Genomic DNA, 25,193 nt, shown 5'->3' with positions numbered 1-25,193 from the left:
GCTTTGTTGATGGAACCCATAAATGAGAAAAAGGCATTTCCAACACACAAAGTGTAAAGAGTTAAATTGATCAACTATATCAAAGGCAATTAGTACAAGCTACATTGAATGCAGGCACTGTTTAAATAAAGAAATATTGAATGTAGGCATTGTTTATATAAAGAAACATTGAATGTACTGCAAAATATCAGGGGCAACAATAAATTTAATGTACTTATTTTGTAGATCTGTAGGAAGTGCATAATTAAAATTAAAAACACCACACTGTTACTCTTTTTCCAGACATTAAAATTTCAACTCTACATTATTCCAGATGATTCAAAAAATACTGGAATCCCTATTGTTCACAGTGCAAACCAATGAAAAATTGATATTAAACAGATTTCAAAAAATACAAAAACCATTACAAACAAAAAAAACATTATGGAATAGGTCTCCAACATTTAAATAAAGCTTTTTGATTGGTCAATACTAATTCAAATAGCATCCAAGTGGATGCTATTGTATGCGGAACTAAAATGACGCATAAATGCAATACATGAACATCTGAAAATGACAAAACCTTAGGAAAAATCCCCAAAAAAAGGAAATAGATAAACTTGAGACAGTGTATCCTGATAGTTAATCCTGATAGCAATATTACAAATTGAGACGGTATATTTACGAGAAGTCTGAAAATGAATGTAGTCGAGGTAAAATAAAACAATCGTCCAAAAGACCAGACGATTGTGATGAATCGGGATGGTGGAAGTGCAGCAGCAACTGCAACGGATCCCGTGCTATCTCGACTGGGCATCGATCCCGATACATCGCCCCAATCTGTAGCGATAGAATGGATTGATGCCATGCGTTCAGCTGTTTCTGCCCCGCCTGAAGCTCACGACAAGGGCTTCAAAGAGGCGCTAATTATTCGTCATTTGACAGTCGATCGTGTTGACGCTGGCCTTGTCCTCTGCACCCTTGCCGTTAAGCCTCCAATCACGGTAGCTGATTCCACTAGCTCAAGATTTTGGATTAAATGACATATATGCCAAGGCGACTGTTTACTGATAAATGTGTTGTGGATTCCATCAGAACAGATATAATACCTTGCACGGAGGGGCGGTGGCCACAATTGCGAGTATAGTGGGATCGGCAGCTGTGAAGACGGTTGCCGCAGATAAAGAATTCTCGCAGACTGAAATGAGCATGTCTTACCTCTCTGCTGGACGCATTGGAGTGAGTTAGTTACATATATTCGCCTTTAATCTTTACTTTTCTTTAATTATTGATAAAATTGATAGGCTCTAATAATCAGAGTTCCAGTCAGGGTTTTGTCGTGGATTTGAGTTAAGGGTTTGACATGGTACTGCCGAGTGAATTTATAAACTAGGAATGAAATGCGATTCTGAGGACGAGGAGCTTTTGAAGTTTTATATTCGTTGTGATTCCACTATCTTGTATCGTCTTCGCTGTGATAAATTTCTCGCCCTTTCACTGCAAGTGATTACGTTGAGTAGGCCGATTCATCTCCGATTCTATCCCTTTTTAATATATGTGGTTGGTGATACTCACGGCTGGATTGCGAAGTTGCCCTTTTTTAAGGGGTCCGATTTCAAAACATTGGTAAAATTCTGAAAATCAAGAGATTATGATACTTAATTGCAGGAGGAATTACTTCATTCTGTTAATTATGAAAAATCCAATAGTTTCACCATGCACATTCTAAATAGTTTAATCTAATATAAATTTTGACCATAACCTCCCATTTCGGAAAAAGAAAGAAAAGTCCGTTATGCAATTTGCACTCACTAAGAATATTTAAGAAGCAGCGGAGCAGTGTTTTGTATGCGTTTTAAAAAGGAATAACAGTAAAATACGCCGAGAAGAACTAATGCTTATCAATGAGGAACGATAGTATGGCACACGTTAAGAAAAATATGTTTAGTATTCTCACGAGTATGTCTTGATGAGAAAAATATGTTTAATATACCCACGAGTATGTCTAGTTGAACAAAATATGTTTAATATACTCACGAGTATGCCTAGTTAAGCATGCAAAAGTCACTATTACCGGCTTGGCTCACTATGACATAAGTTAGATTCACATACACCATGCCTACAGGGCGTCAGATCATAAGGAATTGATTAGCAATACCTTGTGGAAACTCTTTTCTTAGGTTTTAAAGAAAGTCTTATGGTTATTATAGACTTGTTAATCACAAGCATGAAGATTTGCAAGGACATATTTTCTATTCCTCTCCCCGTCATGTGTTAATTTGAGGAAATCATTTTGATTTAATAGTCTGAGGGGAACACCAATTATTTTTATGTCTCTGAAAATTGATAAATTACAATTGCATTAAAACTGGAATGAATATCATCTTATCTAAAAATTAATGAGGAGTGAATGCCTGATTTAACATTATATTGCTATAGTTATATTAAAGACAGGGAGAGGGAGCTGTTGGAAGGAAGAGAAATTTTTGTACTTACCTACCCATTGTTTAGGCACTTCTTTGATATATCTTTCATGATGCGTATTTGTAAATCTTCCTTCTTACCACCATTTTGTGTGAGACTTTTGCTGTTCATGACTTGGTCTATGCTTATTGATCTTGGACCCTATGACTGGATTAATTTAGAATAAGCAACTTTGGGTAGATTTTTTTAAAAAAAATTTACGAAAGAAATCAGATTTGTGAAATAGACAGCCAACTGTTTCTCATGAATATTGTGCCAGCGAAACCAGAATTTCTTGCTTGATAATTTATTTTTAATGCCCCTTTTTTGGACATTCCTGATTTTTTCTTTAAAACAATAATATTTAGTCAAAATGATAGTAGCTTTGTCAATAATATATCATAATATTCAGATCAATAAATCATAGCACAATACTGAAAAACAATCTTATTGTGAATTCTTTGGAAGCACTTATAAATCTGCTGAATCAGACGTTTTCATCCTTATCCTAACAATGACAATTCCAAGGGTTTATCCTTTCAATTGTTGTAAGTTTGGAAGGAACTTTGGCCTTTCTATTTGCAAGACACTTGCTTAATTCAGAACTGATTGCTTGATGCATTTGCTGATTAATATTTCTTGAGGTTTTGACAAGTCAATCATCGCATAATGCTTGGATGCTTTTCTAATTGATTGTTTCTTGAATTTATTTTCTGTATTGATTTACTTGTATGATTGACGCTTGAATTGATGTGCTGATTTGATGGATTGATGGTTTCCTTCCTTGTTGTTGGTAAACAGAATTGTTCTTTTTTAATTATGACTCTTGAATGCCCAATTATGAATAATATCTGATTACAAGCAGTTGAAAAGCCACTTCTGGATAGATTGGCCTTTCTCTGAATTAATAGGTACAACTCCCTATGGTGGATTTGCAATGAATTATGTTTTATTCCTAAACTAATATGGGGGTATGTTCTTGACCTGAGAACAGAAGAGGTAAAACCGAGCAAGACCTAAACAGGATCTAACTCAGGTAGAAAAGGATTTCTGAGGAATTGATTAAGTTTATGAACCCACACATCTTATGAGCTCACAAAACTTAACAACATAACAACTAATACTGAACTGAATTAACTAGGATCTGAACTACAGAGAAGAAGTTAACTAAAAGGGAAAAACGTTTAGGGATTCCTCTTTGAACATGCAATGACACTACTGATCACATCTGTTCGCTGCCTTGAAACAAGGGAATGAAACTCCGTTCTTTCCTTGCTTCAATCCAGACAAAAGAGAAAACATATAACTACAACTAACAGAAATGGAACAAAAATTAGTTGATACAAAATACCATTCAATTGACTCTACAACATCAAGTACTTCACACCAAAAATTTGGCGACTTTTTATTAATCTTTCAATTTCATACATATAGGATTTTGAGATGACCGTTACAATAGAAGTTCAATTGGTTCATCTCCTCAAAGAATGACAAATGGCAAGAAACCAATTTGTCGTATTGCAATAATTACATAAGAAAGTGAAAAGGGGGCAAAATGTAAATCATTTTGTCTTCTTTCCCTTTTCTGCTTTTGTTCTATAGGCCTTAGCAGCAACTATGATTGGGATTAGCTATTCATGCCTAGGCATGTGTATGTTGGTGTATCTCAAGAGCCACTTAGAATGCTCCCTAGCCAACTCCTTCACAGCATTCAATTGATTTGGCAATTCCTTCGTGGCCATGTCGATGCATCCACTGAGTTTCTGGAGTTTCGCAACTTTGTTTTGATTACTGGAAGACACATCAATTAGACTATTTAAGAATTTGGAGAAATTCTCCTTCAGGACATTTATCCCAATGAGTGCTTTCCCTTGGCCACTAGTCTGTGAATTTGTATGTAGCCCCTTCATGAGTTCAAATCCTTTGTCTTGGGTCTTTTTCACATTATCCTCTGTTTCCTTAAGTCCATTTTCTGCTGATAGGATCATTTTTGACTTGAACTGCATGCTCTGAAGCCATTTGAACAGAGTTTCGTCTCCCTTTGGCAAGATTTTTGCTTCAACAGCTTCCTTTGCCTTCATTTGAATGATCATCTTCAGAAGGGAAATACAGTTGTTGCTCTTCGCTCTTTCTCCGACCAGAGTACTGCTATTTGCTAAGATGTTATCCTTCTCTGTTTCTAATCTTAAGATAACATTGCCAATTTGTTCTATAATAGCGACTCCCTCTAATTTGAGCTTCCCAATCTAGTCTTTACCAATTTGGCCAAAGTGCCTATCTTCCCAAAGTCAAGAGATAAGGGCTTGAACTTCAGCAACAGTAGGATTTCTTGTTATTGATACTTCGGAGATAGTTGCCAATGGAGTGATGAATTGTCTGATGAATCTGTTCAATTCTTCTATCTCAGCCTTCATCCTAACTTTTGACAACTTTAGGTTTTCCAATTGTCCTTCAATTACTTCATTGGTTGACTTCCACAAGCCAACCTATCTCCAAGGTCCACCGAGTGCATAGTAAAATCATCAGTAGTCATATCTTAAATTCTTCATTCTTTGTTGGGCTTGGCTATCTCCATTGTTAGGTGCCCTTTTTCTAGATCTTGCCCAAGTATAGACGAAGTTTTCTGCTTCTTTACCTTGGTTAATGCAGATCCAAAATGAATTGCAAGGGATATGGTATCCTTGGCAGGGGCACTTTCGTCTTTCCTTTTTCTCTTTCTCTCTAGAGTATCCACTAACCAAGAATCAATGCCTATCACCTTGGAGGCCGTCCCAAGTGAATCTATGCTAAATATTTTCTTCTTGACTGGAGTGATTGTCATCGTAGTTGAAGAGAAGGGATTCTTTGGGGCTTGAGAAATGAGCTTGGAAGAGCTCTGACCTTTCTCTACCTCTGAGGTTCTCTTCGTTGCCTCATCAGATTTAGTAGATTCACTGCTACTGCTCTTTTCATCTCCCAAATCTACTACCTGTATTGGGGAGCCACTTGGTTGCAAAAGTGTAGCACTTACTGGTGGAACTGGGCTATGATGAGGAGAGGGAACTGGTGTAACAGCACTAGCCTTTGGCTCCTCCATCTTCTTCTCCTCAGCATTAGTTTGGGTTCCAATAACTGGGAGGGAGCCATCATGACTAGTCTTGGCTATGGGGATGCTGTTGTCTGGAGGTTGGTCACCTCCTCCCGAAGGTTGAGCTGGTCCTTGAGTGATAGCTGGTGTTATGCTTGGTGTAGCACTCTAGGAGGAAGAGGGAGTTGTAGCTGTTGGAGAGGCTTGAGTGGCTGTGCCTTTACTCCGACTTCTTTTGGCTGTCCATTCGACCCATTTCCCAGTTCTTTTGATGATTCGGGCCATCATAGTGTCTAAATCTTCCTCAGCATCCTCATAAGACTCTGAATTGATAGGAGTGTTTCTTAACTTAGTCAAATATGTATTACCATACATATATTGCCCATCATCCTCCAATCCTTCAACATTAAGATTGATATTATATGTTTTTATTTGCTCCACTATGAGCCTGGCGAAAGCACGATCTCGACTTTCAAATTCATCTTTACAATCCATCCAATAGTCTTCAACAATGGTAATGTGTTTAATCACACTCCCAATTTGCAACACATCCCTAGCATATCCTTTCGGATCAAACATAGGTCTCAAGATCTCATACATCTCCAATTTGTATTTCATCTCGAACACTTTTAGCATATTCTTTGCATCAGATCGGGATTCACAACTGTAAGCTCCTACTTTCATAGGGAACTCATATCCCTTCTTCTTCAAGCTTCCGCTTAGCACATTCACTTGGACCGCCTGCCTCACGATCTCTATCAACACGGTCATGTTGCTCGGATACCTGGGCAGCTTCAAGGGGAATCCATCGAAAGCTGCAAGACGCAAATATGAGAAAGATGAGAATTGGATAAAATAGCTTCCGAATTGACTAATAGCCGCCATTGCCGCCATACTGAATCTCCTCTCCAAGTATCATTGGAGTTCCCTGCAAATTCTCATTGTGAATTCGTCATTGACTTTGACATACTTCGCATAACTATTTTGCAATTGCAAACATGGATAGAACTCATAACACTTCACATCATTAGGGAAGTTTTCTATTCTTGGAAGGCCCGGCCATAACTGTAGAGATGCTAGCATGTAAATCAGAAAGGAAGACATATAGAAAGTGTTGTAGAACTTTGTAGTGCTAAGAGCATTGGAAAGATTTTCACTTACCTCATGAGCCCAATCAATATATTGCGTATCCGAACAAATAACTTGTACTAGAAAGAAATACTATTTAACAAAATTTAGAGCTTCTACCTCACCTTTCAGTCTATGCAGGAGAACCAGAATATCTACAATCTCATGTTTGAGATTAGTACCAAATAGAGTTTTGGGGACCTTACTCTTGGCGCTCCACGGCTTTTGAAACTAGGATTGCATAATTTCCTTCCTCCACACCATCTTCTTCGCGAAGAACTCAGAGACTGCTCCTCCTATTATCAAGTTTGAAAACTCCTCCTATTCTGGAACTCGGAGTCAATTCACCATAGTTTGCCTATCAATGGAGATTAATATTGTATGATCAGGTAACAGAATCTATCTGATATCTGGATTGTAGTGATTTATGCATTCGTAAATTAATTATAGAGCTTGGACTGCCACCGAGAAACCAACTGCCTCTACTAGTCCACTTCCTTGGAACTTCTCAGTTATGGGATGAATCGGCTCTGACTTTAGCCTCCTTTGGAAATATTGCATATCATAAAAATGGAGTGAAGTATTCGTGAAATTCTGCAATGTGGACTTGATTCCATTTAGCCCATCAAACCCCACAAATCTGGTTGCCATTCTGTCTGAGAATGAAGTAAATTGAAATTTTGAATCTAGATGAAGAACAGGGTATTGAATCCGCAAATATAGACTATTTGAAAGCGTTGTGCAATTTAACAAAATAACAGTTTAGGAAAAAGCGGTAGCTTGAATAACTGTTATGTTTCCATCTATATAGGAGTCTCAATTCATCCGTTGATCTTTAGGATTTGCGCCACACGAATGAATTAAAGGATAAATCCGTTGAAATAGTAAATACAAGAGCTTCTAACGGATATTTCAATGGCTTTTCACTGTTTCCGTTGGCCCAACAGTAACTTTCCTTTCTTTCATACTTACTTTTCTGTTTCCCATTAAGTTTCGCAAAATTATGAACAAAGTACCTCGTAAGGAAATATCTGATTAATTGAATTTTGCTTAGTATACCTTTCTCGCAATGGTTAGATTGTTTCCATTATCATTTTAAGATGTTTTATGTGTAATTCGTGGGCCCAATCCGCTTACAAAGTTGATTTTCTCTTGAATGCGTAAAATCGTCCTCATGGGTTGAAAACCCGCCAAGGAGAAGATGATTCCCATTGTTCTGCCCAGGCTTTCCTTTAAACTTTATCCTTGGAGTTAATATTTCTTTTGGGTTCGGAAAATCTTGAAAGGACTGCGAAAGTCGAAAAGGGGCCCACTTCCTTGTTTCTTTCCTTTACAATTGCCTTTGGCGGAAAATAGATTTCAAGGGTCAAAAGCCTACCGAGGAGATGTCATTTTTGAGTTTTCCGCTTAAGATGATTTTGAGCATTGTGATGAATCCTGAATGTTTCCCAAGGTAGAATATTGTAATGAAAATAGGGATTTTCCATAAAATAGCTCATTATCTTCTTATATAGGCCCATAAACATCATTTATTGCTCTTCGCAGAAAATCGTCTTCATGGGTAGAAAACCCGCCAAGGAGAAGGCGATGCTCAATTTTCTGCAAGCTTCCTTCTTTCATTGAAAACATGATAAGCCACGAACAAGCCCAGCGTTGTGAATAACCTTCGCATGTTGCAAGAATCCCCATCGTATTAGGTACTAAGCTACCCATAAACTCACAACATCAAGGAAAACTACCCGGCTATGAAATGTGGGAGAAGGGAAAGATGGAAAATTTGAAGGAGACTCTTTTCACCTAAGGGGAATTAAAACTAGATCCAGACATACCTAGGCTTAACTAAGACACAAAATTTTCCACTTTTGCAAAATGGTTACAGGGTGAAAAGTGGGGCAACGCTTGTCAATGCTCTGCTTACCCTTTATTAATCACCACCCTTTACTAGAAATATTTCATCACCCTTTTCAAGAATTGTGTCACCGCCCATTGCTGCCTCTGAGAATAATAATGGTTTTTCCAAATTGATTCCTTCATTCCCAATTGATGATTGATTCAATGGTGATGATCCATGGATGACCTCCTCAGATGAAATGATCTCTTTTATATCTTATGTTTGAGCAAGTCACATTTCCTCATTTCATGCCTCTTGACTATTCATTAAACTTAGTTGAATTTTAATTGTATCATATTATATTATTTATTTGTTGTTTGATATGTACCTGTGGCATTGCAAGGCTACACTATATGTTAAGTATGAAGAAAAGACTTATGTAGCTTAATGTTTATAATCAGACTGTGGGTAGCCTGAATTGGTCCACGGACCACAACCACCTAGCCTATATGCTTACTGCCATATTACCAAAGTTGGCACCAACTAGATAATTAAGCAACCTGGAAATTACAGACCACTATGAGACCAGATTCATCCAAATGCAACCATAATGCACCTGACTGACTATCCTTCCTCATTCACTTCCTCCTTTTCTGCAAGTTCTGCCTCATGCTTCTCTTCCACTAGCAAGAAAGTTGGTCTCCTATCTCTTGCCTACACTGTAGTGTCTCTTCTTGGGATTGCCCTAGAATCACAAATTCGGTTAAAATAAGAATTATAAGATGGTTAGAAATATAACTTTTCCACTTAAAATACCTTTTAACAAGGTAAACCCTGATTTAGGTCTTGCAATCACCAAATAAGGAACAAGTATACATAAACTGACTATATTTTAAGTGTAAAATAATCTGCCTATATGGTTATGGATTCTCACAAAAAATTTTCTTCATGGACTATCTTTCACAAATAGTGCCTTTGTATGGTGTAAGTCATGCCCATTCCACCGCAGGCCTTATTCCCTTGCCTTTGTATGTTGTAGCTCATGCGCATTCTGCTGCAGGACTTTTTCTTTTGTATGATATAGCACGACTCATTCCAGCGCAGGCCTTATTCACTTGCCTTAGTATAATGTAGCTCATGCCCATTTCACCTTAGGACTCTTGCCTTTGTATGATGTTGTTACAAGCTAGGGTTGCTGTTACACCAAAAGATCTACCTATTAATGCCTGATACAACCACTATACTTATAGAATACAAGAGGCGGTTAAGCCATGACATGAATCCCGAAGGGGAACATTGGCAATTAGTCCAACAGATGTGGCATGGCCCATTCAAACACAGGACTTATCTCTTGCCTTTGTATGATGTAGCATGGCCTGTTCCACTGCAGGGCTTACCTATCTTGTGAGGTATTAATACTACTTTTCATTGATGCCTTTGAGAATAATTTCTTCTAGTTGTTCTCCCCTTTTTAATTTCTTCTTCAAATGGAACCTTCTCCTCCCTAATATCTCCTCTGAGGAACTCACACACTTTCAGTTGTCAATGAAAGGGTCACACCCTTGGTTATGATTATATACATCTATATGGCAACAACTATTGCCCCTTTCACTCGTTTAATCTTTGCCTATTTCTAGTAATCGAATCTTTTATACTACTTTTCTGATCGGCACATATCCCATTAAAGAATACATTTCCTCTTCTTATTTGCTTCTTCTTTCTCAAGTCTTAGATCAGATCCCTCCTTATACTTCTGCTCTAAATGTGCACTAGATCTCTACTCATTTTTTCCCCATTTCATTTGAGCCTTTTTCTCGTTTATATCTTCCCATGTGAGGGAGAGTGTTAATGTTTTGACCGGAAATAAAGATAAACAACAAAGGCATCAGAAAAGAATCAATAAGACACAATATTTATCCTGGAGAAACCCTCCAACTTGAGGGTAAAAATCCAGCCACACCAAAAAATATCTCCTTTCTTAAATAATAGAGGTTTGAGTATAATGCTTCCAATTGAATCCTGTGAACTCTTCAACTTTTACATATATCAGAATCAACTCCATAGACTATCTATAATTGCTGCATAGAATAACCCAACTCAGCAAGCATCACATCACACAAAGTAATGATATATTATATATACAATGCTGAGGCTCATAAAAAATGTAACTTCTCAAGACTCGAACTAAGGAACTCTTAATATTATGACTGGAAGTCTCTTCATTTTCCAAATACGCTTCATATTTTCAAATGCACATCTCTTCATATTTCCAAAGGTGAGCATATGAAAGAGCACCATCACAGGTAATCAGGATATCTCCTGTAGCTATAAACAGTAATAGAGAGGTCAATCCTCTTCATTGTCGTGTATGCCTTTTAGCAAGAGTCATGACCATTCATAGTTGACCCCCTTTCAAAGAGTCACAGCCTTTATAATTACTCCCTTATCGAAGAGTCACAACTCTTACGAGTATTCACAACCCTTCACCTTTTGAAAGTCACTATCTTAATAACTTTCTTTTCCTTTCCCTCAATACAGCCTTAATGCTTATGCACCACTCTTTGTTCCTCCTTCCCTTTTTCCTCAACTAGAGTTCTAATCTCTCCCATTTATACCTCTCATTTGAGGGAGACACGACTTTTTTCCGTACATGCCTTTTGACCTTTTGTTCAACTTAACTAATATTTAATAATTTTAATATTTATTTTTTGATGGAGGTCATCCACAAACAAGTTTTAGGTACCCGATACGGGCCTACGCGTGCTTGAAACCTCTTCGGCTAAGAGCCAAGGACTAAGGAGCATCCACGCTGCCAAATTCGCCCGGGGCACGATCCCGGCCTCATCCCTTATGATGTCTTCAGTCCTTGCACTCAGCAAGACTTGATCCTTGGTGGGCTCTTTGTGAGCCATTCAACTTCACCAGTAGACCAAGGGCCCATTGACAATAATTTTAATATTATCTAATTATTCTTTTATATTTTTTATTAATTATTATTGTTTATTATTTAATCTTATTTGGACATCACATCCACACCCTTCATACAACCTTTCAAGAAATTTATCCCTATTCAAGCCTTTTTTTTGGTCTGCCAGGCCTATTCCCCAAAGAACCAGAATTTGAGGTGGATCATCATCTTCCTCTCCTAGTTTGAGCCTCATCTTCCCATTTAGAACAAGGCTGCAACTTGGAATTGTACATTGTAGATAGATTTTGGGACCTACACCATTTTGACCAAATTAGCTTTGCCAGGCTTCAATTGACTGTTCTGGTTGCATAGCATCAAACTCGCTTGTGAGAAAATTGGAGGCGATATTAGATTTCTCTTGGTAGAACCCAATGCCTCCTATATACTCCTTCCCAAGCACCATCCTTTCAGCATGATGAATGATCTAGGGCAGCATTTTAATCATCTCCCTCTTAGAATTTTTGCCATAAAAGGTCATTTGGCATTTAGACTAATGCTTGTTTGCTTGTATGCATGTCGAATGCTGTTTGTTATAATTTGGTTCTACCACCTGTTCTCCATGTAAAGCAAGTATGAAATGCTTACGCAACCATCTCGTAGGCTCCACATTAATGAAGTGCCTCCAAATGGGTTGGCTTCCATCTCAACAACCGGGCTCCATGAGATACAATAATCAATCATCTGCTGTGATGGAGGGAATCATTCAACTCAATAATCAATTTGAAGTCTATTTCCCGTGTCATATCTACTAGTGCCTTTGGCGCGATGTCATTACCATCGCAATAGATTCTGGATATTATGAAATCGTTGAAGCTTGTCAGTACTTCCTTGATTCAACTTAACTAAGTCCCTGGCTTTCAGTTTCGAATGTTACTCACTCTTATCACATTGATGACAATTTGTGAATTGCCTTCAGTGTATTCTTCTGAGCCCAAGCCTTCTTTCTACCAATGCTTCCATGATAACCACTTGAAACCTGACTTTATTATTCATTGCCCTTTCGCTTGTTTTCCATAACACTCCTAATATTTTACCTTCATGGCCGTCCAGCCCTGGATCTCCCTGTTCTGCCCCATTGAAGTTGATATTCACCCAGTCAACATCTGGAGGACACCATTTAATGTCCTTCATGATTCCATAAACATGGGTTTAATATTTTATTATATTATTATATCCCATTTCAAAAGGGGACATTCCATTAGTGCAGATTTGCGCTTTGGTCATGGTTTTATATTTTTATGATGGATGCATGCTTTTACATTTAATGAACATGGGAGATCTTGAGCCCTGAGAGTTTTTTGGTTTTTAATTTTGATCATTCTTTTGCAATATTTTTCAAGTCTTCAGCTGCATTTATTGGTTTTCAAGTAAGCTAGAACTTCAAATATATAATCGCCTAAGGTGTTATATTATAATGTTAGAAAATACATTGTTGGTCAAAGAGTTATCATATTTGTGTACACGTTTCAGAAGAATGGGACATAATTTAAACTGATCTAAGAGCTCCGCTTGTGCTTGTACACAACATTTTATGTTCTAATTACGTCATCCTGCTCTTCAACTCCACAGGTTGATCAAATGTTTATATTTTAATGGTGGTATCATTAAACTTATGTTTTGTTTGTGAACTTAAACAGCTGTGTCCCAAAATTCAATTTTCTTTTATCTGATTGCAATGATTATAGGCTTCCCTTCCTAGTTTCTTGAATGCCATGGTTATGACAGTATTCTGAGCTTACGGGACTGGGGATTGGCAATTTGGGAATGGTAGGGGAGTGATATATGATAAATTAATAATATATGTCAATATATAATGCAAAAGAAACATAGGCAACAAAATCTGAGAATTGAGAAAAAATTACAACAGTTCAAATGTTCAATGCTAAATCAATAATTGATAATAAATATAAATTAAACAGTGCCAAACCCCATTTTAATCATTCACGAATCATGATAGTAGCTGAAAATTGTATCCATTTCAAATTGAAATTCTTAAATAAGTAACAAGCTGAAAGTTTCAAGTATCAACTAGAATCTCGTTAGAAAAGTTGCAAACATCAAAATGACAAGATTAAATTGCCAAAACCACATTGGTAGCTGTTTTTGTTAGAGCAGAAAGCTCAAAAATCAGAGTCATCATTACTGGCAGCTCCATATCTATAAAATTTGTTATCATTAGAATTGTTGAAAGGATTTGGAACTTTATGCTTTAATCCTAAGTTACCGTATTCACCCTGTCCCTGCTGAGGTTGAGAGTTGATTCGGAATAAAGGCAAAGTCGGTTCATATTCGGTTTTATTCTGAGGAATTCACTCTTAATTCGGTGAAAAGGGCCCTGGACAATTATTAACGAATTTGCAGCGAATTTGGAAATAGTCATGTGAGCCCCAGCCAAATTTGGATAAATTTTGGGCTAATTTCAGTCGAATTTGGTTGAATGTCAGGTTTTTCTGACTTTTGTTGACTTTTCATTTAACTTTCTTAACATTATTTTTCCCAATTGAAACCCAAGCTTTTTAATATGCTTTCATTTTTGTCTCACATGGCATTTATATGTTTTGTTCTCACACGACGTGTTCCGAGAACAATACATCGTAGGAAGCCGTTTTTCCTCACATGACATTCTTCTAGCAGTGTTTGGGTTATCCAGCAAGGCAGGCATTTATCCATTTTGGCATTTTTCTGCAGTCCTCTAGCAGAGAGCCACATGTTTGTATTTTTAGTTTTTACACACACACACACACACACACACACACACATATGTATATATGTATATTTAATATGTGTGTGTGTGTGTGTGTGTATATATATATATATATATATATATAAAATATCAAAGTAACGAGAATCGAAATCGGCAAGGCCGAATCAAATCGCAAATCGGCCATGAATCGAAACAAAATCGGCCACGAATTGGCAAATTAAAAAAATCCTTGTAATTTAGTGAGTAACTTAATTCATACACCCTTTATCGCTGATTCGATTCACCGATTCACAAAAAAAATTGTTTGGCTTGAATCGAATCACCAAATCGTGTGAATCATAGTTGGAAAACTCTTACTCGGCAACAACTCGCCAAGCCCCAAAAAGTTTATTCACGAAAAAATCAGCCAATTTTTCAAAAATACTCGGGAACCAAAAAAAGGGCTTAAATTTAATTAAAAATACATTTTTTTGCAAAATTCAACGAGAAGATGCATGTAGAGATTGAATTAAAGAGAACACAAAAGAAACAAGTAGAGTTTAGATATATATGAATGCATAGTGGGTAGAAAATCACATTCTAATGGGGAATGCTGATGGCAGGAAGCAAACTAATAAATAGTTTGTGTCAAACTAGAAGTAAATACATCATTACAATCACATTTTCCTCTTCCCAACTCTACTGGCATACTATAATTCTCTATTATATATAATTTATATAGGCTTTTTGCCTTTTTCCTTTAACAAGAAATAAATAAGTAAAAAATAAAAAAAATGAGTTTTTTTGAAAAACTCACTTATTTTTGGCAAAAACTCGGCGATTAGTAGAAACTTGCCGATTTTTTGGCGATTATGCCAACTATGGCATGAATTGCCGCAATTCTTATTACTATGATATATATACATATAGAGATATATAAATATACATATATAGGTACATAAATATATATATATATGTATGCACCTATATATGTATATTTATATATCTCTATATGTATATATATCATATATATATTAAAAATCTTGTACGGATGAACCTAATAAAACGAACCTCAACCCAACCCCAAAAAATATTGAGTGAATTTTGAACGCGAATCTCAAATTGGCAACATAGCTTTAATCCCATCTCTGCACATTCCATGTGCTAGCCACTTGGCCTTACTCCCTGGAATAACTTTTTTTGGAAAAGAGCAAGTCGTAACTAGTCTCCTGAGGACCTACATGTACAGGACCAGCTTTGCTTAGCTTGTCCAGCATTTACTTTTACAAAGGAGATTAAGCAACATGGAAGGGAATGCCATCACTTAAATAGATGTTGGCAACGGTTGCATCTGCAACTTTGCTCGTACATTGAACAAACCTGTGATTGGGTTAGGCAGGGCTCAACCTTCAGCTTTGAATTCCCCCCTTGACTCTACTTCACTCACTCAAATGGTGGAGATACTAGGAATTGTTGGCATGGTGATCCTTGAAATAATTTGATCATCTCAGCACTCATTTCAAGTGCAAGCTTCTCAGAAGGTCCAACTCCTTTACCCAGGGAATGCAAAAATGTGCATTAGTCCTTGTAATACTGCTATTCCAACCCACAGAGAAAATGTTGCTTTTGTATGTCCTGTTTCCACCTGAATTATATGCTTTATTTGTATCAACTATTGTTGCAAACTGCTGTGAAACACTTATCTTGTTAAATGGCCCTTTGGCATATTGTGCCAACAATTCTGAAGAGCAAATAGATTTCAGTACACTCAAAGTTGCACTGTTTATGGCTGTCATTGGCGTTTGCATTTGGCAGCCTGCTATTGATTCTTCAAATCAAAATCAGCATTAACACTAAATGTATTTATCTTGGCTTTGGAAATCCAAAACGGATGCAACTTAATATAATAACAATATGTTAGTTAATAATAAAATAATAAATATGTAAAACTAAACATATGTATAATAGACTATTAATTTATTAAATATCCAAGAAATAAATGTCTCAGCAGTTGGCTATACCAAAGGTAAAACAAATAAGAATGTATTGTAGTTTTCGTTTCCATAAGCTCTCAATGGAGAACTTGATATGTCAAAAGCAACCTTCAGCACCAAATGTGATCATAGGAGTTCAATTTGTCTCACATCCAAAGAAGTGAAATATTTAAATATATAGAGGTCCAGTGATAACTGGCAAGTCTAAATTTATAAAGGATAAGTCTTAATTTAAGGTTCAGTTCCTAGTTTCTAAGTTTGGAATCAAGTTAAACCCTTGAATATTTTATTTTCTTGGTGTTGAAATTAGAATAACAGATCAAAAACACTGCTCAAGTAATTACCCTGGGAAAAACTCTCTTCACAGAGGGAAACAACCCAGCCTACAAAACCTGCAAATTTCATTGATAAATCAAATATTACAGAGCTACAGGATCAGAGTTTTCGAAAGTCCATTAAAGATATAAAGAGACTAACTAATAGAAATCGATTGAACTCTCAAAACAATCGATATGATCACTATAACCACAGAATTACAATTACAACTGCAACAAATTCCTCAGAGAAATTAATGGACCATGATCAAAAAATCAACTCCAAGACAAGTATGAGTTTTATCCAAATGATCAATGTACAGGATGAACGTATGTCGCTGTACAGGAACTCTCAAGCATATATATGAGAACTGCTTTTTAACCTTTTGATAGATGGGGGGAGTAGAAGATTATGTTCCAGATTTCCTTCTTGATTGATGTTATTGCAACTTCCAATCATGCATGGTCTGTGCATGTGTATCCTGATCATGCACCATCTGAGTATAAGAATCTCAATCATGCATGGTAATCATAATCACAAAGACTTCTTTCTGCTGGAAAAACATATGCTACAATACTCATCTTGCTCTCCATGCTGTTGAAGCAAACCGCTCCTCTCAACGTCTACTCCACATAACGGCTTGATATTGGTGGTTACATAACGCATATTATAACTTTCCCACAGATAATCTCTCCTGGGCGGGACCGTAAGGAAGGAATGCCAGTCTTGCAGCGGTGGTGAAGATTACACTCCAGGTGGATTGAGCTGACACCTGTCTATATGCTATTGTATTGATGTCATTCATGAATACAGAATTCCAAGCCGATAGAACGTTAGTGAAAATACTCAATATTTAGAAATCACAATTTCATGAGTAGGGATGATAGTAAGTTTAGAAACAGCAATTGAAAATGAGTAGAGATATCAGAAATCTTAAATGAATAAAACCAGTAACACTTAGGATTTCATATGATGCTTTGAAATTTAATACTTGGAGGATCCATTTTGTTTTCCATCATGGAAATTGTATTAATGATGTTTTTTCTGGGATGATGCTGAAGAAATTTGATATGGTATTGCTCCGAGTTGCAAGAGTAGTTACTTAATTGGGATTGACAGCAGGTCTAAAAGTCACAGAGATGTGAGAGCACTGAGTTCGGGTATGATGAATTTAGCTTTCTAAGCTTCTATTCATATGCAGAGATTTAAAGATTGATGAAATAGATAGACAATCAGGACAGGGATAGAAAAAGGGTTTATGTGGGCCTCTGCATTACTGAGGATGTCATGCAGGATTCAAAGACAACAACAAAATTGGAAATTTTAAAACAAAAAACCATATAAATTAAAAATTAAAAATTGAGTCTGAAAAGGATTTTCGTTGCATACTTGTAACTCTTGGCTTTTCCACTTCTATAGTTATTTGCAAGAGAAACTGTCAAACACCTATGTTGTAGACTGTGCTAAGTTGCTGATTCTGCAGTAGACTGTGGGGTCTCTGAAGTTGTACAAATGAAATGAAGTCAAAAGTCTAAACAAGACACACCTAGTGTGCTTAAAGGACTTGTAGGGCCCAGAAAATGCATTAGGAACTTTAGTTATTTCAAAAATGTCATTGTTTCATTTTATTTTTACCTGCAAAGCTTTTTGTTTTTGCAGCGGTAGATGTGAGGGTGTCTTCAGGACAGCTGGGTGCTCCCCAGAAGGGGGACTTTTCCTTAACTTTCAACACTGGGGGGATGTTCTGTTCCCCTCTCTGTATGCCTAAGGTATTGCTGTTTCCTGAAATGACTGAAAAAATTGAGGACGTGTCCCCAGGTTACACTGGTTCATTATGGTGCCTTGATACAGGACTGAATAACAGTGACTAGCAACCCCATGGCTCATTGTTCCTAGAATACCATGGCAAGAATAGATAAAGTCAAATCATGATGTGTGAGATGAACACTAGATTAATATTTAGGAACTAGGAAATATTTATTCATCATGAAAGAAGGTGTTTGGAATCATTTGAGATAAATGCTTTACTGATTTGGATGATTCAAGTTTAACTGGAAATTCCATCTTTAAGTACTAGTCTAGGTAGATTTACTTTAGTGTTTGTTATTATTGTTATGTTTAGGTTTCTAAATTGTCAGCGTTTGGCATCAAAAGGAATATTTTCCTGCTCGTCCACTGAGACCAGAAGAATCTTGGCATCCTTGTTTTCTTCCTTCTGTCCCATGTTGAGAGGGTACTGGTCAACATCCACAGTAAGGTTAGCTGTACTGTCATTTTTTATTTATTTGTGGGCTGCAAGTGGTGTCCAAGGCTGTCAGCTCCACTAAGAAGAAGACTAATAGTTTTGCATTGTGCATATGACTATGGTCAAAAGTGCTCTCTGCCATAAAAGTTTCTCCAGAACATTATTGCTGCCATCTTGAAATAGGATAAGAGAACCACAAATGGTGCATATAACCAGTCAATCAAATAAGTTGAGTCTGTGATGGAACACTGTTGAATTAACCAGGCTTTCCAACATTCCTGCATGGAAGAGAAGTACATGGGCGGCTATGACAGTGAGCAATGTTTCTCTTTTTGGATCTTGTTTCTGATTCTTGTTTCCTTTGCAAACCTTCTACCACAATTAATCATCAAGTATGCTAGACATTTGAAGGTATATGCTGGTTGAATGATGGCCATGTATGTGAAACAGTTAAAGAATGAGATAATTGTTATATCCAACCTATTTCAACCCTTTGTGCTTCTTGAAAGTAGTTTATGTTTGAATAACTCTCTTTATACTTCTTGTGCCTCAATTTTACATAGTGATTGTAGTTGGTATTTAATTGATGTTTGTTTAAATGGTACTTTGTTTGTGATCCTGCAACATTTTCTCCATAAGTCATAATATTAGCATTCAACTTACATCGATCTAATTACAACGATTCTTAGTTTCTCTCCCTATGAATCCTTTCCCTTTAAGGCATTTGTTGTCCCTTGACACAGCACTGACTGTTTCTGTTGAATCCTACTGCTCATTGGTAATAGAATTAGAACGTGTAGATTTATCCCACAGAAAGTTTTTTTGAAATCATTTGAGATAAAATGCTTGACCAGTATGAGCACAGTATGATTGATGATTCTAAATAGATGATTTTATTGTTTCTTATTTGATCTAACATCTTGATATTAAAATTACATTTGTTATGCAAAATGAAAGAAAAGAAACGATAACCATATAGAATGTTTGGAACAATGTGTCCGTTACCTTTTGAAATTGGTCTAAGTTCAACATAAAATCTTTTATGGAGATTAGTAATCTAAATAGATTCATTAGGGCCTGTTTGGTTGCAGGATGGTTGCAGGAATTGAATGAGAATTGGCATTACCGAATTCCTAAAATTTCTAATTCTCAGTTTGGATGCACCAAACTGGAATTGGCATTTGGATTTTGTATTCCCATTTACCCCCAATCGTGGATTTCAATTTCCACCTCAATAGGTGGAATTGGAAAAATCATTTCCAATTCCACATTGATGGAAATTGAAGTAAAGCAAAATTTATAGTTTTTTGAAATCCATAGCACTAGTTCTGATGCTCAGATCTGTTTGACCACGTTGAATCTGCCCGGGCTGTTTGCTCGGATCTGTAATGACAGTGAATGGGGCAGAGGCACCTGCTCCAGCTCCGTCAGTGCTTACTGGTGCAGCGTCCATGGCCTTGCATTCCTCTTTACCACCTGCCTTCTTTGCATCTTTAATTCTTCTTTTCCTCTGCCTTTTCTGTTGATCTGCTTGGCAGATGAATATGGAGATGATTGATTGCTTCCAACCTTTTTCTTTTCTGTGATCTGACTATTTTGATGGCCATTGTAGGCTGGATTTTGTTAGATTTCTTTGTTTCACCATTCTTCAAATAAAGACATTTTTCCAAACTTCGCTTTAATAAGGGTTTGCATGTTAATAATATTGTCTGTTTTTGGTAATTATTTGCTTTGCTCCAGTGTGATTATCAATGGCTCTGGTCAACGCAAGGCATTTTGGATCTGGATTTTTGTGTTTGGATGCATGTCTTTCTAAGGACAAATTTTACAATTTATATAGTTTTCCTTGCTCTGTTAAATAATTGGCTGTGGCATTCAGGGTATTGCCCTGTTACTGTATTGTGATTCTCTGTGATGGAAAATCTGTTTTAAATTACGGAGAATTTTACAGTCATTGCCATTGAATTCCTTGCACAGTAAATAATGAACTCTGTAAATAATATTGGATTCCCTGCAATATTAGTCAAGCAATTTTAGGAGAATCCTTTTTTAAAATAAAGAGTATTTTACTGTCATTGCTGTTAAATTTAGCACATATCAAATTACGAGTTGCTACCAGCAAATCTGGATTTCACTAGTCAATCTGACATTCATAGAGAGCTTGTTACAAAATATAGAAAATGTATCTTCTCATTATGAATTCTAGGTGAACCAAACAGTCCCAACCATATCTGATAAACGTTTTCCGGATTTGAAATTCTAGAAATGTTCAAATTCCGGATTTGATCAATTCCGGCATTGGTAAATTGATGTTCTAATTATTTCCAACTGAAGCTAACATCTGTATATGGACCTTTCAACGCAATTGTTATGCAAAATCTTAATCAGCTCAGAAAGGGGGAAAAACAACCGAAAAACCTTATTTGAATGTTTGGAAGAAAGTATCCGATGACTTGTGATCTGTCCATTGTTCTCTTTCTCGGATGGAAACCAAAGGTTAACATAAAAATGTTTTCTCTAGATTGGCAATCAATAAAGAATGATTAGTTCTTAAACAAATTTTGGTCCATATATCTTGTAATTATCTTTTTTTTTGAGACATGGCCAACAGCTATTTGGAGTTCTCATACAAGTTATAATGCCTCTTAGGCTGTGAGATAAATTTTTTTTTCAAGAAATCACAATATTTGAATCATGTTCTTTTCTGTAGGACACAGTGACCAACAAACATAAAACATAAGCATGCAAACATCAATTTATTACCATTTGTATGAAGCTTAGTTCATTGTATGGGTAAATTGGGCTAGGGCTGTAATTGTATGGTTCAAATGCTCTTTGAAGTTTTCAGGGATGTCTCATGTGCTTAAGAATGAATATGCTGGATATAAACACACTTCTGGGAATACACAAAGCTCTCTTTCATGGTAAAAAGCTGCTTGAACTGGGAGGCACCTTACATTGTTAATTTTGCTAACTTAATCATTGGGGGCTAGTTGAATCGTATAATGAAATATTCATATTCCACCGTTTAGGTTTTGAGGAATCAATTCTAAGCCATGATGCCAGGTGAAATTGAATTTTCTTCCTACATAGGATTTATGAGATGGTCAATAGAATAGTGCAGGGCAGTTGTACTATAGTGAACACAACAATGATGGATTTTATGTTGTATACCCAATGGTTAAACCCTTAAAGCTAGCACATGTGGTAACTTCAAGTTCCACAGACAACAAATTGCTTAAATTTTTGCAAGGTCACTACACAATCATAAGTAATGTCACTATAATAAATAACTTCTTCGATTTGGTCAAAGGCATTTCTTTGTGTTAGAATTATAGTAGCCAGTAGGAGATCAATGTAGTTTGCATATCTTAAGAATAATTTAAGATTCTTGGGATTCAAGGGCATGAGAGTCTAGCTTTTTTTTTTCCTTTGTTTGTTAGATTGCTATATTGTTATTGCGTAATGAATGGATCCTCTATCATGTCAATGGTTTAGCCCTAATGTTGTTACCTAGGAATTTGGGTTCAGCGAGTCTTCTTTTAGAGCCCCATTATTTTGTTCATAAATCTAACATTATGTTGAGTGATTGTTGTAGTGTCATAGAGTAATGAACGGACCCTCCATCATGTCAATGGTTTAGCCCAAACATATAAGGGGGCCATTATTTGGTCATAAATCTAATTTTGTTGAAAGATTCGATGAAATATAGAAGTGACCTTTTTCTTTGATGTGAACATTTGATCCGAGTTGTATAAACTTCATTAAAACTGTGTTCTATGGAAATAAATATTCAATTAAAACTTAACTTTTTGAATTAATTCTATTAAAATAATTATTTTATTGCAGCTAAATCTTAGATTGACCATTGGTGGAATTGATCAAGTCTTGTAAGTTTAAAAGCATCTATATCCAAAAAGATGAGGTGGATCTTATGCTATTGGTGAATTTTGTAGAGGTTTCTCATGCCAAACAACTTAGCTAAAACTGAATGCTATAATTGCTATTTTATTTTTGGAAAGTTGAGTGAAACAAAATTAATAAATATGATTTTTTTTTGGTCAATTCAAGGGCTAGAGATGATTAATATCTAATTAATTGTAATTTTTTTCTCAATTTATTTTATTGTACAACATAGTTGCATGCAACATATTATCTAATCCAATCATAAAATCAGCTAAAAGTCAGATTCAATGTTCCAATTAGGGTGCATCATTCTTCAATGATTTAATTTTGTTATTTTATGTTTTAAAAAAAAGAAGTTTTGCTTTCAAAATTTATTTTCGATCACTATTATACATGAAATATTCAGACATACAATGTGGTATTTGATAGGTGACTTTGAATTTTGTAGGTTGAATTGGAGGTTGAAGCCAAGGTGTTGAGAATTGGGAAGAGTATTGCAATATCTTCTGTTGAGATTAGAAACAAAGAAACAAAACAAGCAACATACCAAGGTCGATGTACATTCTACAACATGCCAACATCACGCATATGATATTTTTAATCTTGATTTTATATCCTACCCAAAGAAACAACCTTCTACGTTCTACTTTTATTCAATGCTAATATCTTGTAAGATATTTTATAGGTCCATCATTATTTATTACAATGATTGGATTCTATGCCTTTTGGCCCAAGAAACGATTGATAAATATGATAGTGAACCACACGGTGGCACAATAACTTTTGTTATATGATGGTCCCCAATATTGGCATGCTAACTTATTGGAGAACAAGGATTGAAGCTCTCCTTGCAATTGGGTGCATGCTAGTTGTATATATCTTAATCACGATTGCAATAAACACATTGTTTGACATCTAATGCGTGCATTAGGCTAGAATTATACTTTGATGTCCAAATACATGCCTTAACTTTGGAGCATCTTAATAGATAATGTAAATATACATTTTGATGGACCCTTTCCACTATGCAATATATATGTATTTGTGCAACTTTTGATAGTTGCATAATAACATACATTTGTGATTGATAACATTAGTACCATTTCAAGCTCTAATTTATGTATAATATTTTCTTTTGAAAACTCCCCTTATATCCTGAATTTGTGAAAGGCCAAAGCAAGTAGACAATATGGTAGGCAATGTCAGAAATTAAGATTTTAGATCTCAATATTCATTATATAAAAAATATTAAATAAATGAAATAAGAATTAAAAAATTTGTCAATAATTAAGATCCTTGGTCATGAATCATAACAAATGTATATAAATAAAATAAATATATGGAGGGAGGGAGGGAGTCTTAAATTCTATGTAAAGTGATGAAGGTCACTATTTCACCAAAATCTGGTAAACACCAAATTACATCTTAGTGAGAACCATTCACAACTATCATACGTAAACAATTAATAATTGAATAGTTTAACTAAATTATCAATTATAAAATAAGGGTTTGGGGCCTAGTTCAATTGGTGAGAGCTTCTTGTGGTAAAATATGAGACCATGAGGTCTAGTATCCTCCAACCCGTGTGGTATTGTAATATGTGTCATGATGTCTACATTGATGACATTTAAAAGTTCACTTTGTCCAATGGAATTAATAGGGGTTGCTATATATATATATATTATATATATATATATAAAATACAAACTTGGAGCTCTGGAAGCCTTGAGGGAGCAATTGTGCATGAACATGGAGAAGGTAAAGACAAATAAGAGAGCAACATATAATTATGCACAAGTATTGATGGCATTATTTTTCTACTATCATAATTTCTTCTTGGGTATTGGAAATGTTGTTTGGGTTTTAGGCACCTCGACATTAGTCCAAATCAAGAATTGCATCAGAATATTATGTAACACTTTTAAAAGTACAATAGGGGATATTTCAAAGATTTTCAACACACAATGCACCAAAGAGAAAGAATTCCATTTGATGTGGTAGAAAAATATAAGGACTCTGTTTTATTGTTGATATAGATACATGTCAAATGGAGGTAGTAGAACCCATAACTTCTTGGGCAATGCCAATGGGTTATGAAGTACACACTGATCTTCTAATAGCTTATGTGGAGGATTTGCTTCCTATACTAAAAGATCATAGTGTGAAAGAGTTTAGAACCTATGAATAAGATATAAAAGTTCATAAAATGATCAACAAATCAGTTATAGAGAAAAGATAAGAAAGGAAGTTGCAAAGTTTTCCCTTAAGCATGGATTTACAAGGACACAATTGTAGAAGCTAGAGCTAAGCATGTTGCAAAGGAAGCTAGTACATCAGGTACAACTAGAGTTTAAGAAGTGGAAGATCTCTCTACTAGGAAAACCACCATCGAGAGACAAACTAGAAGTGAGATATTAAGGAAAGAGAAGAAAACACCTCTAGTAAATGTATACAACAAAGAGCAAAGGTAAAGTTGCTAAGATTGATAAACCTGAGCTTACGAGAAAGATAAAGGAAGTTGAATCGACAAAGACTACAAGGAGGAAGAAAGTCAAAGCTCAAAGGGAGAAAGATGTTGAATTTGACAAGGAGGAAACCGCTGAATTAGATGAAG

General features: G+C 35.9%; 1 protein-coding gene across 1 annotated transcript; it reads left to right on the top strand.

Moving 5' to 3' along the window:
- The first annotated feature begins 685 nt into the window (after nucleotides 1-685).
- LOC149531924 (uncharacterized) lies at nucleotides 686-23,498 on the top strand. Its single transcript, XM_089808705.1, has 3 exons — nucleotides 686-983; nucleotides 1,075-1,218; nucleotides 23,028-23,498. Exons 1-3 carry the CDS (start codon nucleotides 732-734, stop codon nucleotides 23,169-23,171), a joined length of 540 nt encoding a protein of 179 aa, XP_089664831.1. The 5' UTR covers nucleotides 686-731; the 3' UTR covers nucleotides 23,172-23,498.
- The last annotated feature ends 1,695 nt before the right edge of the window (nucleotides 23,499-25,193 follow it).

Source organism: Cupressus sempervirens, chromosome 11 (assembly GCF_028749045.1).
Source record: "Cupressus sempervirens isolate cs-2001-9-10 chromosome 11, ASM2874904v1, whole genome shotgun sequence".
Classification (NCBI taxonomy): Eukaryota; Viridiplantae; Streptophyta; class Pinopsida; order Cupressales; family Cupressaceae; genus Cupressus; species Cupressus sempervirens.
This window is presented reverse-complemented; position numbering and strand designations above follow the sequence as displayed.

Excerpts from the sequence above, each read along its gene's own strand:
- LOC149531924 (XM_089808705.1), top strand. The coding sequence starts at position 732 with ATGAATCGGGATGGTGGAAGTGCAGCAGCAACTGCAACGGATCCCGTG. Across the intron at positions 984-1,074 it reads CCGTTAAGCCTCCAATCACG|AACAGATATAATACCTTGCA; the intron begins GTAGCTGATTCC and ends GGATTCCATCAG. Across the intron at positions 1,219-23,027 it reads TCTCTGCTGGACGCATTGGA|GTTGAATTGGAGGTTGAAGC; the intron begins GTGAGTTAGTTA and ends TGAATTTTGTAG.